This window comes from Anguilla rostrata, chromosome 7 (assembly GCF_018555375.3).
Source record: "Anguilla rostrata isolate EN2019 chromosome 7, ASM1855537v3, whole genome shotgun sequence".
NCBI lineage: Eukaryota > Metazoa > Chordata > Actinopteri > Anguilliformes > Anguillidae > Anguilla > Anguilla rostrata.
The window spans coordinates 18,939,315-18,952,767 of NC_057939.1; the positions used below are offsets into that span (position 1 = coordinate 18,939,315).

The 13,453-nt window shown below is 44.7% G+C and overlaps 1 protein-coding gene across 2 annotated transcripts; it reads left to right on the plus strand.

Annotated features, from left to right (window-relative positions):
- The first annotated feature begins 295 nt into the window (after window positions 1-295).
- Window positions 296-5,310, plus strand: LOC135259278 (cytosolic beta-glucosidase). 2 transcript variants are annotated; one of them, XM_064343466.1, is made up of 5 exons: window positions 296-439; window positions 1,092-1,316; window positions 2,464-3,263; window positions 3,610-3,733; window positions 4,072-5,310. In XM_064343466.1, the coding sequence occupies exons 1-5, from the start codon at window positions 427-429 to the stop codon at window positions 4,278-4,280; spliced, it is 1,371 nt and encodes a 456-aa protein (XP_064199536.1). In that variant the 5' UTR covers window positions 296-426; the 3' UTR covers window positions 4,281-5,310. The 2 variants fall into 2 exon arrangements, with proteins under 2 accessions (XP_064199536.1, XP_064199535.1); XM_064343465.1 differs by having other exon boundaries at window positions 308-619.
- The last annotated feature ends 8,143 nt before the right edge of the window (window positions 5,311-13,453 follow it).

Consider the following 13,453-nt stretch of genomic DNA (forward strand, 5'->3'; position numbering starts at 1 on the left):
AAATATTAACGTTAAGTAATTAATCATTTACAATTATCAGAATATTAAATAGACAACATACGTCTGAAAGATTATTGCTTTCCTGCTTTAATTGAAAGAAAATTGTACATCGACTCGATTAGAAGTATATTATTTTTCTGCTTTTGCGATTTCAAAGCACGAAACTAAATATGACATAGAATACTGCTGCTCATTGTCAATTGTCATTTTAAAGCGCTTAACTGCGGTATACAGAGACCACTCATAATGACATTTCAAGTTCAGAGAATTTAGAGCTACGTAATCTGCATGCGTACCATACGTGCATACGTAAACTACGTGAAGTTTAGAACGTAAGATCAGCGGCGCTGCTTTTCGGTCACGCCGCATGGAAAGTGAATGTTAGTGAGTGAGAAAACCAGATTTTTCAGCTTTTACAGCTTATGAATGGTTAACGAAGGTATACATTCACAAACCATTGGCTGCAGAAAAAAGTATGCTGATTTGTACTGTGATGTATTAGCTTTTTGATAGCTTAAACGTAGGATAGCCTACTCAACGAGGATGTCTGGTGGTAGAGAAAACGTCTTCCCAGATGACTTTGCTTGGGGAGCAGCAACGTCAGCTTATCAGATAGAGGGTATGTGGTAATAAAGAATGCATGTATTTGTATTATAAAACGTCCATCATTCGAGTCGCCAATTGCAATTTGATCTATGGGAAGGAAGCCCAAAATTGTATTGTGTAGTAAAATGCGGCTGTTACAGTATAAAGTTAATTCGCTGCAGCTTTCGTGGGCTCAAGGCTGCCAATGATCATGTAGCTTCTCTTATAAATCAGCCTAAGAAGTTCACGTAAAGGTTGTACTTTCCCCACAAACGTCACTGCCTATTTATTTGGGTAGATACCCTGGGGGTGCTTGGGGGTAGTTTGCTATCGTGGACTACCCAGGGGGGAAGAGATATCAAAAAAAATTGCGCTAGGAAAGGGCACCTGTTCTTTAAAAAATTGCCTCGAAGAGGACCTTTGCTCTCTCTATACTTCAGCGTACGTTGGTATCTATGTGTACGCGTGAATAGTTCTAACAGTAGTGTTTCGTTTTCTCTTTCTAGGGGGTTGGAATGCAGATGATAAGGGTCCAAGCATTTGGGACACTTTCAGCCATGGGAAAGGCAAGGTGTTTGAAGACCAAAACGGAGACGTGGCCTGTAACAGCTACAACCTATGGGAGGAGGACCTGCGCTGTATAAAGCAGTTAGGTCTGACACACTACCGTTTGTCACTGTCTTGGCCCCGTCTGCTCCCTGATGGAACAACAAGACACATCAACCAGAAAGGTACACCAGCTTTCAGTTACGCTACTGTATTCAATGGTGAGATCAGCTGTGAGCTCAGTGTTTCATTTGCTGCATTATAACGGGTAAGAAAATGCGCATCTGTATGTAAAGGCCAGAGAAATGTCTTCTGTATATACTAGTCGCGGACAATTTGTATGTAGTCGGGTAGTTCAGCCAACGGTGACTGTTTCTTATTGTTCTATTGTGGCCTCCTCAGCTGTCAAATTCCACCTTTTACAGTCGTAGTTCTGGCTGGCTTATTCATACATTTCCCATTTTAAAATACCATGTAACAACTTTCCATTTTGTTTGCTGGCTGAGGTTTATGAGCCGTTTCTACAAAAACCTGTTGCTGTTGCTAGTTATCGGGTCATATTGCCGAGCAAATTTTATGAACAGTCATACTGGTCACAATTTATTACACCTGTTGCAGGGTCTGGCAGTTTACTGCTTTCAATCAAATCTGAAAAAGAGGTCAAGGTATGAAAGATTAAAGGGACCACACTTGGACCAGTCAGTCAGTGCAGCTGCTCAGCTGCTGTTGGAAACTGCAATTAGACACACACTTTGGATTCATATGTAGAAATAGAACACACAATCCCTTTACCAAAAATATATTGTATTCTTGGTTCTGTTTAATTGTCATATGGTAATGGACTAAATCCAGGACAACGGCTCGACTTGCAGTCATCTTGTAACCGGCATTATTGGCATATCATTCTCAAACATGTAAAAATTTGACCCTAACAAGCTGACAGTTCCTGATGTCAAACATTCCTTGTGATATTTATTGTCTGGTACCATCGCCTCTGCTCTGTATTCAGGTATCATTTCGTTTCTGTGGAATTGCTTGTTCACAGAAATTCCTGAGAAATGGGTACATCCCATTTATAGGAATAATATAGTTATCCAAGGGGTTTTAGGGCTTGTCTTTGTATGGTGTTTGGCTTGTCTTTATATAACACTTGCAAAATATAGACTAGTTGTCCTGATCAGCAGAAAATGGAACGGTCTGAGAAGAGAATGATCAGTTTTTCATACACACATTGTCTTAGTTATAGACTTGTGATACCACAGTCCCATTACTTTTTACATTTTAAACAATTTTCCTACCAACTTTGAACTACTCCCTTTTTTTGCCCGATAGGTGTGGATTACTATGACAAGGTAATAAACGACTTGCTAGCCAGCAAAGTCACGCCCATGGTTACCCTGTATCACTTTGACCTGCCGCAAGCACTGCAGGAGCAGGGTGGGTGGCTGTGGGCGGGGATCGCGGACGCCTTCGAGGCCTACGCCTCGTTCTGCTTCCGGGCCTTCGGGGACAGGGTGAAGCTGTGGCTGACGCTGAACGAGCCGTACGTGTGCGCCAAGCTGGGCCACGAGGACGGCCTGTTCGCCCCGGGGCACCGGGACCCGGGGGTCTCCGCGTACCTGGCGGGGCACAACATGCTGCGGGCGCACGCCAGGGCCTGGCACGCCTACCACGCCCTCTTCAGACCCGAGCAGAAGGGATCGGTGTCCCTGGCGCTCAACGCCGACTGGGCAGAGCCGCTGGATCCGGGCAGCCCCCGGGACGTGGCTGCCACCGAGAGATACATGGCCTTCTCGTTAGGGTGGTTCGCCAGCCCCGTCTTCACCACTGGAGACTATCCAGCCTGCATGAGGTCCCAGATAGAGGCCAGGAGCCTAGCGCACGGCTTCCCAAAAAGCAGGTTGCCAGTTTTCGCGGATGGGGAGCCGGAGGTTCTGGGCACAGCAGACTTTTTTGCTCTGAACTACTACACGTCCCGCAGGGTGAGAGCTGTGAGCTCTCCCTCCGGGACCCTGAGCTTTAAGGGCGATCAGGAGGCGGAGGGAGTGCTGGACCCATCCTGGCCAGTGTGTGGGCCCCCCTGGTTGGCTGTGGTTCCTGATGGGTTGCGCAGGTTGCTGAAATACGTTAAGGTAAAGGAAAAAGTGAGGCATGATTGATACCCTAGTAAGCAGTCAGTTATTGATATGAAAAATATTTGTACACCCTCCAAAACCGACGTGCAGTCTTTTATAGTTTCCACATTAAAAAATATCGGTGGAGTATTTTGTCTGAAAACACTCAATTTCCTGTGGTGCTTGCCTGCCAGTTCATGCAGAGCAAAGGCATTGGCAGCATTCAGAAGCTGAATTCCCAACTCAATGCTATAGTATCAAGTTCATTTAAACAGCCTCCCTCAGGAGTTCATGACAACTTAATACGTATTTATTGCCTTGAACCATGTGAAGATGGTCAACTGAATTCCTATTGTTCGTGTAGGAAACTTGCCAAGACCCTGCCATCTATATCACAGAGAATGGCTTTGCTCAGGTTGGGGCTGTTGACCTGGAAGACTCCCAGCGATCTCAGTTCTACCAGGACACCCTCCAGGAGGTCTCAAAAGGTACTATGCTGTGGAAGAGTACCCCTTCTGGCTGATGTAGGAACATGCGCTTATACATACTGGAGTTGTGTGTACAGAGTAGAATGCATACAACCTCAATGTGTTTCTAGAGGAAAGCATTAACAATAAAGGATCTTACATGGTTTCATTCCCTGACTTTAGTGACAGTCCAGTTATAAGAGAATAGCATCACTATAGGGCCAAAGGCATATCGATTATATATGGGCAAGTAGAGTGGAGTTGAAAGAGTTGGGATTCGGAACAGGTCGGGTCCTGAAGGGATTCCATGGCCGAGCTGTCACGGAGATATTAATAACATTATCGTCAATTCTTTTCAGCTGTCCGCGAAGATGGAGTCGCCGTCAGGGGCTATTTCGCCTGGTCCCTGCTGGATAACTTTGAGTGGGCTGACGGATTCAGCGTTCGCTTTGGCCTGTTTCACGTGGACTTCGCACATCCAGAGCTGACACGTACAATGTACCGCTCAGGGAGAGACTACGCCAGAATCATTAAGAGGAACTGCTCTCGGTCAACAATGAAAAACTGAGTGCAGTCTGTCCTGGGAAAAAGGGCCAATCACGAGCTTTCTTTTTTTGCAGCCAAGTCTGAACCTTTTCGGTTTCTTGTGTTGGGAAAAATTTTCAAATGCTGTCTTAAAAATGGCATACTCTAAAAAAGGATTAATAATTTATGTGTCATTTTTATTTTGTTAAGCCCTGCAGTTACCCTGGAAATATAACCAATTTAAACACAGACTATTCCGCTGTGCCGTATAATATGCAAAATGGCAATTCAAAAAGTCAGTTGGGAGAAAATTATTTCCTTTCCTCACTTTGGGTATTTTCCAAGTTAAGCAAGGAACGGTGTAATGTTTAATAGGAAGGGGTTCCCGGTTCCAAGCGAATCTGTGTAAGGCCCACGTATAGAGTGCTCCCAGCAGGGAGGACCTTCCAGCTGCAGTCCGTCCGCCACAGACTGCTGGTGTCGGTGGTGCAGATGAGGGCTGCAGGAGAGTAACCTGATATCACAGGCAGATCTCAGCCAGGCCGCGGGTAGCCCCTATCGCTCACATGAGGGTTTGTAAATCCGATTGGGCTCACGTTGAATGGAAACACACAATGCTAGTCATTGTACCCTGGCCTACAAGCACATCTTTACATTCATACCTCTGCAGAACCCATTTATTCCATTCATCGTGGTGTGGGGGTGGAGTCTACTGCTATGTGACTAATAAAGAGACAGCACTGACTACTAATGCGCTAACTGGTGAGGACTCCATGTTACCACAACAAGCACATAAATGGCTCTAGTCGATCTAATACTAGTACTCATTAGCTCTGCAAGGCTCTAAGTCTGACTGTACTGCAGGTTCCTGTTCATAAAAAGCTTGTCATGCTCGCAAAGCATAATCACCATGTAATTCCAATGAATTTATGTCCTCCAAAGATTTTACTATTTCTGTCTCACACCTAGACATGCATATTGTCCTCCTGGGGCTGTTTTCACCAGCCAGGTGTAGACTGGAATAATGTGCTTAATTTCCCCAAGTTACACCTGTCTTTCATGTTCATCTTTTACTTTAGGCAGAGATAGCAAGCTAGCTAGGCTGTTCCCATCTGCCCACTGAACGAAATTGGGTGTCATCATATAGATCAGTAAGACACACTGGAGGCATGCTGAACTTAACTAGGGATAATGTAGTTCTTTGCATTAGCTAGAGTTTTCCAGCACTAGAGATTTGCTAGCTAATTTAGTAGTCATTGGCATACATCCACACAAACACAATTTTACATTCTCAGGGACTGCATGGTTAATCTCACTGCTATTGAAAAGGGGGAAACCATTGCTCCCCTGCGTGTTGTAGTTCTGAGGGGGAAGCTAAAAAGGCAAAGTGTTAGCATTTAATGGGAGTTAATGAGCACACAACTAATCAAAACAAATTACAGGCCCTACAATCAAAGAAGTACAGTACGTGACTGCAAACATCAGCATTCTTATCTCTCTTTCTCATCAAGTTATAACTTTGAATGGATGGGTTTTAGTCAGACTTGTGGAAGTAAGTTGTAGAAGGGGCATTTGCAGTTCAGTCTGTGCTTTCATTTAGGTCTGTTAATGTGAATGTAAACTAGCTACAGGCTAGACTCCCTCCCACTCCAGCCACTGTTATGGCCAGCGGCGCGTCACGTCCCTGGACTGCTGACTGCAGAAGGCACCAGCAGGGTTAGGATATTAGTCTAGATCACTGTGCCCAGCGACGATACCCAAGAGCCCTAAATAAGTGTTTTACCTTCAGGCTAAATACCTACTCATTATGAAGTCTAGCATCATCTCCGCACCAGATGTGCCAAAGCAACGTCTTTATTTTAGCAAATGTATGGCCATCTGGGATCAATCATTTTAATTGATGTTACCTTGGAGAACAGTCTTAACTTTCTTTGTACACCTGTGCCGTAAGTGTAGGATTTATGCCCAGGCGTAACAGGGGCAGGAGCACGGGTGGTGTAACGGGTTTGTATGTTACAGTACATCTGGCGAAAAGCGATGCTCTGTGTCTGGGGCAGTGTTAAGCACGGGTGGTGTAACAGGTTTGAATGTTACATCTGGCTAAAAGCGATGCTCTGGGGCAGGAGCACGGGTGGTGTAACAGGTTTGAATGTTACAGTACATCTGGCGAAAAGCGATGCTCTTTGTCTGGGGCAGTGTTAAGCCAGGCGTACACCTAGATGGTGCGGTTGGCCCCTGGTCTCTGGCTCTGAGCACAGAGGAGGTTAGGAACACGCGAGGAAGCTTTGCTTTCAGGATGAGTGACGGTGGGTAGAGAGGAGCTCCACTGGGTGCCTGGGATTGGGCTCTCTGTAATAGATCAAAGGCCCGCAGGTGATGTCACTCTTCCCGAAGCCAGGCGTCGGCCAAATGGATCGTTGGACCGGAGAGAACCCGGGAATTCGACTCCGGAGCGGGCAAGCGATCGCTCGGCTGGCGGGCACATGCGCCACGGTGCCCAGTTACCCCGCCCCGTGCCCCCTGCTTGTACCCCACCATGGAAGCCAGGACTCACCGGAAACACTGCACTTCACCCTCTTTATGCACCACAATGGCAACTCAGAGCTTTCTGTCATAAGATAAAAGCAGGAAGCCTTATTTCATCAAGTGTATATCCCTTTATTGTTTTGTCCTCTGTATTAGAATGTGGAATAATTCATATTTCGCACTTTTAATTGCGTACGGGAACACCCATTGCCTGTGCTGTGTCTGAACTTCCTGTTGCCTGGAGTCTATCTGAGAAAGCAGGGGAACAGAAAATCTTGCAGTTGCATGCAGCGGTTTACTAACTTGGCAAAAACGACCGCAAATGGGCCTCGTAGGTTAGAGTTTAGCAACAAGAAGCTTATTTTCGTATGTTCCCATGAATCTCCCGGCGATTCTCGCCAAAAATAAAACCGCGGCTTTTAATTAGAGGAGGCGGAACGGGCGCTGGTGGGGTACTGCCTCAGTCGATCGCTTTGTGTTTCAGCACCGGCCGGGCGCTCCAGTGGGACCCAGCAGCTGAACAAACACACCCTGGATACAGAACAGAGGCTGTAAAGAATAGGCTGAAAATCCACAAGCCTGCAAACTGCAGTACAATCACAACAAGGCCCTACTGGAACGCAGCACCCTGGCTGCACACAGGCTTTACTGTGTTTTAAGACAAACTGATTTTCGGTATTTGGTAAGCTGTCCTGCTGTGGCGTGGCGTGACTTGGCTGTGAGCCAGGGCGATGGACAGGTGGAGGAAATGCAGGTCGCCGTGTTCTCCTTCTCTGACCCCTGCCTCTGTGCTGTGGCTGGTGCCGTCCTGTCATAAGGAGGGTGGCTCTGTCAGAGATGGTAATCACGGCAGGAACCTGATAAACCAAGCTGCATTATCATTCTCCTCATTCTTTCTCCTTTTCCTGTTCCTGTGGACATGCCTCAGTCTGAACTTGATTTTTATGAAGGCATTCATGCGGTTCTTTCAGGTGGAACAGAATTGACCTCTTGGTGCCAGAGATGGGGTGCATTTAAATGGATAGTTCATTTTCTGGAAATTTTTCAAATATATTTTTTGTTTTTCTGTGTTTTCAATTGGCTCAGACAGTTTTTGTGTGTAATGAAGCATATTTTGTGTTCAGTGAACCATGTACTAGCCTGCTTATATTGGCTAGTATATGGGCATTGAGAGGCTTGTAGTTTGAAAACAAGAAATACGCTTAAAGTAATCCCTAGCAGTCCGCGCAACGATGCCGTTTTTCCAGGGGCTATACGTACGAGTTTGTGTTCAGTGCCGGTACTTACTTCCTTCTCAGTTTTTAAGTGGTGCAGGCTCTTCGCTCTCAAGGTTAAGGTTAACCAGAGAAACAGGATTTAGATACAGCTGGCCTGGCCAAGCGGTAGCTAACGCCCTGCCTGCTCTTGCATGCCTGTGTTAGCCAAGTTGGCTACAAAGTGAGAATGAAGCTATGATTAGGTGCAACCTACATGTATAAACAAGATGATTTAATTCAGCTAAGTTTGCTCACTGTTATTTATTCAAGTCTGAATTTATGGATTAGGAGTTTCGACAGGTAACACCATGCCACTTCTTTCCTATACACATGCTGTAGGAAATAGTTCCAACCAAAGATGAGATTACATGTCACAAAAAAATAAATAACTAAATGAAATTCAGGTAATAAACACACCTGGAGGCATAACATTTCTGTCTTGGATGCTTTTCAGGTGCTTGAAATGTATTTTTTTGCTTTAAACCACAAACCCATCGATGCCCCTATATCCGGCATTGTGCAGCCAGCAGGTTCATATTCTTTGCACACAAGAACTGTCTGTGCCAATCAAAAACATACACAAAAACTGAAATAAAAAAAAAACTGCAAAGTGAGAGATCCCGTTTTGGCCAAGTTTCCATGTCTTTCCACTGTGTTAATTTCTCCAAAGGACTTGCCAGTTGCCACAGGCTAACAGTTGTCTCTTCCATTTGGTGCTAAATCTGTGGATAATGGGTAGGAAAATGGTCACTGGCTTGCAGGCAAAAAGGACTGCACACGCTTTAGCTGCAGAGCTCCTGTTGTGCAACTGTGGGTGGCATAATGGTAACCTAACAGGCACAATTGGCGATGCTAAATTGCGAGACAAAAAAAAGGAAAGATAAAATCATTGATATGCTCTTCCTGTCATGTTCTAGGTGTATTAACATTCAAATAAATACACTTTAGAGTGATTTAATATGAAAATATCTCAGAAAGAAAAAGTGAAATTCTGTGTGCTGCTTGGTTTACAAGAGAGAACAGCATCAAGGTGCAGACTAATCTGAAGATCAGTTTTATTTCTATTGACTTGTACTGTCCTCGTGTGGTTAAGTGAGGTATCACATGCTGCAACCAGCTAGGTTCTATGAAGATTTTTAGTCATGCATGGTTTATCAGTGTTAGCCAGAGTATTCATACTGTGTGTCTCCAGTATGTTTCTGACGATTCTGGGATAATGCAAGGCAATGCTACATGAAAGGAATGCACTGTGACACTGGTCTCTGTTGAATTTACTGCACAATACAGTACACACACTCACACGCACACACACACACACATACACACACACATATATACAGCAGTTAGTAAATTACCTTGGTTGGTGATATATACTCTTAATGTTTAATTCTGTTATACTTTTATATTGCTTGATAATGGCCATACATGGTGCTTGAGAATGCATGCAAATTGTGTGGTGGATTTATAGTACTTTTATAAAAGGATGTTTCGAAAATTAAAAAAAAAAAAAAAACCATAAAACCGTCCTGTACCTCCTCTCTCACTGTGGTCCAATCCCAGTCCAAGCTGGGCAGCGTCAGTGAGTAGTCCCCAATGAAAAATGATTTACCCATCCTTCACAAGGGTAATTTCCAGCCCTTCACTCTGCCAGAAACACAGAGTGACTTTCGGTCCCCGCGTCCAGCCCCCACGCCTTTCCATTATCATTATTTGAGCTGTAAAGTCTAGAGGTGCATGGCTAACGGGGGGCCCTCCCGAATGATCTTTCTGGAGGTTACTGCTTGTTCCTGCTTCCCGCTCTAGCATGAAATGAGCGAATCAGCGGACTGTACCGCTGCCCAGACCCCAGGCTCCTGTGCAACATCATTCTGCCTCTGCAAGCAGGGGCTTAACCCTTTGAGGAGTAGGTTTTTTGGAATGTTTTTTTTTCTAAAATTCAGTGTTCTAGAGCTCCCTTGCTTTCAATTACCAATATTGATTGTGACATCAGCATCAGAATGTTCAGTTAGGAATATTCTAGTAACGTATTTGTGATCTTACACGCTGAAGGCTTAAAGGGCTGTGAGTCAAAGCCTGTGTCCCAGAGCCTGGGATCCCCCCCCTGTCCCCCCCTCTAACACGCCAGGGCCAAGACACTAAGAACACTCTCCTTCATGCAGTCTGTACCAGTCCCCTACGCTTCAAGCTCTTCACATTGTTTCATCTGTCTCTGTTTAAGGGTGGATTTGAACTTTCCTGCTCCAGAAGCTTGAGGCATGACATGCCAGCATGCTGAAGTGCCAAGAAGAAAAACCCAAAATCTTCACCCGGTAAAATCACTCTCTGTGCTTCTACATCTTTCCCAACATGAATAAATCAGCTGTATGGAGTTCATGGTCTAACCTAATAAAATTGTCAAATGACAATATGCAGCACGATTTTCCCATGGTAGCAATAGGCAGTCAGTCTGGTATCTAGGGGAAAATATGTAAATACAGTTTACTAAAAATAATTTTCAGCTCAACACAGTTTACTGCAGGTAGGAATGCTTGGTTAGGAACAGTAAGACCTTCATGGGTAGATTCGTGGCCAAACATTGGTTAAAAAAACTCGCTGCAAGTGTGGTATTCACTTCCATGCAACTCGTGGAGACCAGCAGAGGGGGCACAATTACAGTGACCCCCCTCTATAGTTTCACCAACCTGCTGAACTTGTGTGGAAAAGCACCTATAGCATCAGCCCCAGGACCACAGCGCCCCCTGGAGGAAGGAGGCGGGAATGTATTCTATGGGCTGCACTGCAAGAAGAGGGGGAAGGTGTGTCTGACCGCCCACACATGACAGAGAGGGGCTCATTAGCGACATGTCCTTCTCGAAGGACACGCTACACCTCCACGCTTGCATCTTGCGCGTTCTTTAATTCATCCGTGTAGCAGGATTCTGCCTGGAGCCACCTGGGGGAAATGCCTCTTTGTCAAGGACTCAAACCCCTGACCCTCATCCGTAGAATGCAGTGGCCCGACCCCTAGACCACATGCTACCCACCATCCCGATCATGTGTTTTATGCCAACGGCCACCCTCTCCAAGATCATCGGTTAATCATTCCACAGTCCAGGAGAGTGAGAAAAGTCCGCAGTCAGCCTTTACTTAAGGAGGCAGCCATTTCACAGTCCTGATATGAAAATAACAGGCACACAATTAGCACAGCCACTCATCCCATTCCTCGAAACCGTTTCTACAGTACACTTTACAATTTTGCAGTCAGAGAATATGGTTTTGCTCTTCCTCAACTCAGACATCGACAGTGTAATCACATAAGAAATATAATTACTTCTGCATCATGATTTTTAAAGAAGGTAAATTTAGTCAAAAGGCCACAGAAGATGCCCTCTTAAAGCACAATACTGCGCAGTCTCTTTGTGTGAAGAAGCAGTCATCAAGTCTGAGGGAAAAAGATTACTTTCAACCCAATGAGAAGCACAATTGGCCCCTGTAACTGTTTAGACTATGCTCTGACTTGAGGTTGTTCTATTAAAACATTAATTAACATTTTAATAATTCACTGGCGCCGTTTAATAACCTCAAGAATATTGCACCATTTCATTGTGGGACAATTTATTCCGATTAGGTTAAAATATGAATGAAAGCCATTTCTAACAGTGCTTTCCAATTAAGCTGCAAATATATCATGTATATAGATAAGTTACTTCTGACAATGAATTAGTACTTTTAATTGTAACATTCAATCACATTTTTGCGATGGAGATCTGTACAGATGAACATACAAATTAGTAGGGGAGTCACATTTGTATTTGACAAAACTTGTTATATTTTGACAGGTTCTATGAAATATTCAATAGCAAGTGAACTCATTTACTCAATATAAATTAACTGAATAATTCAGCTGCTAATTAACTATCTCCATAATAAATTATAAAATCTTAGCTTTTTTGATGTGCTGCTTACAGGTACAGAGGCGCTGACTTCTGGCAAATAATTACCTTTTCTATTTACTGATTATCCTCATATGCATATTCCCTGGAGAAAGGGTGTAATTAAATTGTTTCTTTAATATCTAGATAAAGAGATGCAGTGTATCCCACACTCAACTTGTGTACAGTCCTCTCTCTCTCTCTCGCTTTCTCTCTCTCTCTCTCTCTCTCACTCTCAATGCAGCTAGAGCAGGTCCTAAAGAAACAGCCCTATTGTGTTCACATCTCACCCTTGTGCACCACACTCCCCCATCTATATAAAACACCCCGACTCTCTAAATCCTATTGACCTACTTTGGCTGATATTTTGGGGGGGGGGGGATTTCTTATTAATGTGGAAAAAACTATGCAGGGAAAAAATATGTGTTTTTCATAATTTTTTTTTCTTTGCTACCAATATCCCCCTTCTCTCAGCTCCAGGCAGTCTCTGCACATCCCATTAAGCGGATATGTGTGCTGCATTGTGGTGGAAATAAGTACATTCCGTGGCATTACCCGTCCTTTCGGAGCCGTGCCTCTGCTGTATCAATGCCGTAAGAAGCGTAACATTGAAGTTAAAATGTGTTTTAGACGGCTTTTGAAATCGCTACATTGATTTCTGAGTTGGGGACGGCTGATGCGGAGAGAGAGGGTGGGGCAGGATAGCGAGACAGGTCCCGGAGCCGCTCACGTTCGCCGTCGCCGAAACGAAAAGACTCCGAAAAGTTCCCAATAGCCCGTGTCCCTTCGTGCCTCACCGTGAGCTCGGTGGGGCCGCGGCGGCGCTAGAGCGAGGCGCCTGACCCGCCACGCTACCGCGCGAAGACAATGCTTCACAGATCCCGTCCCCGTGCGAGATTAAAACACATCATTAGAATATTCTGATACGGCTGCTCAAGCAGGCAGGGCTGTGCGCGGTAATTGGTATTCTGAGTGTAGGGGGGGGGGGGGGGGGACAGGAAGGAGAGACCCCCTGTGAGCGGTGAGAACGGTGCGTTTCTTCACCGCCACGGGAGGAGACTGGGGCTCATTTCACATTCAAGGCATATAGAAACAGGAGACTTAATAGACCACAATGATACCAGGCAGCCAGGCAGAAAGAAGAAAAAAATTGTGAAAATATAAATAGATATGAAGCAGAGACCAACGGGTTACTGTATTAGTATGCTGGGGGGTTCACTTCTCTCCACTGTAAATGTCAACAAACACAGTCGGAAATGAAAGCAAAGACACACTTTGCTTGTTATGACTGTCCGACGCATAATGTACATGCTTTTGCTTAAGTGAGATTTTCACTGAAAACTCATCATGTTTAGTTTTACAACCAATTTCAATTAATACTGGAATATTCACTCCCAAATGAAGCTAGAAATTAAATGAGGTTTATATGTCCAAAAATGTACACGTCGTCACATCGTTATTTTTGGTTTCTTACTGTATTTTCCCCCTCTGTACTGTACAACCAACAGATCAACATGAATAAA

What these genes read in the sequence shown, in the direction of transcription:
- LOC135259278 (XM_064343465.1), top strand. Translation starts at nt 544, where the DNA reads ATGTCTGGTGGTAGAGAAAACGTCTTCCCAGATGACTTTGCTTGGGGA. An exon ending in AAGACACATCAACCAGAAAG is followed by an intron (nt 1,317 to 2,463) that starts GTACACCAGCTT and finishes TTTGCCCGATAG; the next exon opens with GTGTGGATTACTATGACAAG. An exon ending in GGTTGCTGAAATACGTTAAG is followed by an intron (nt 3,264 to 3,609) that starts GTAAAGGAAAAA and finishes TTGTTCGTGTAG; the next exon opens with GAAACTTGCCAAGACCCTGC.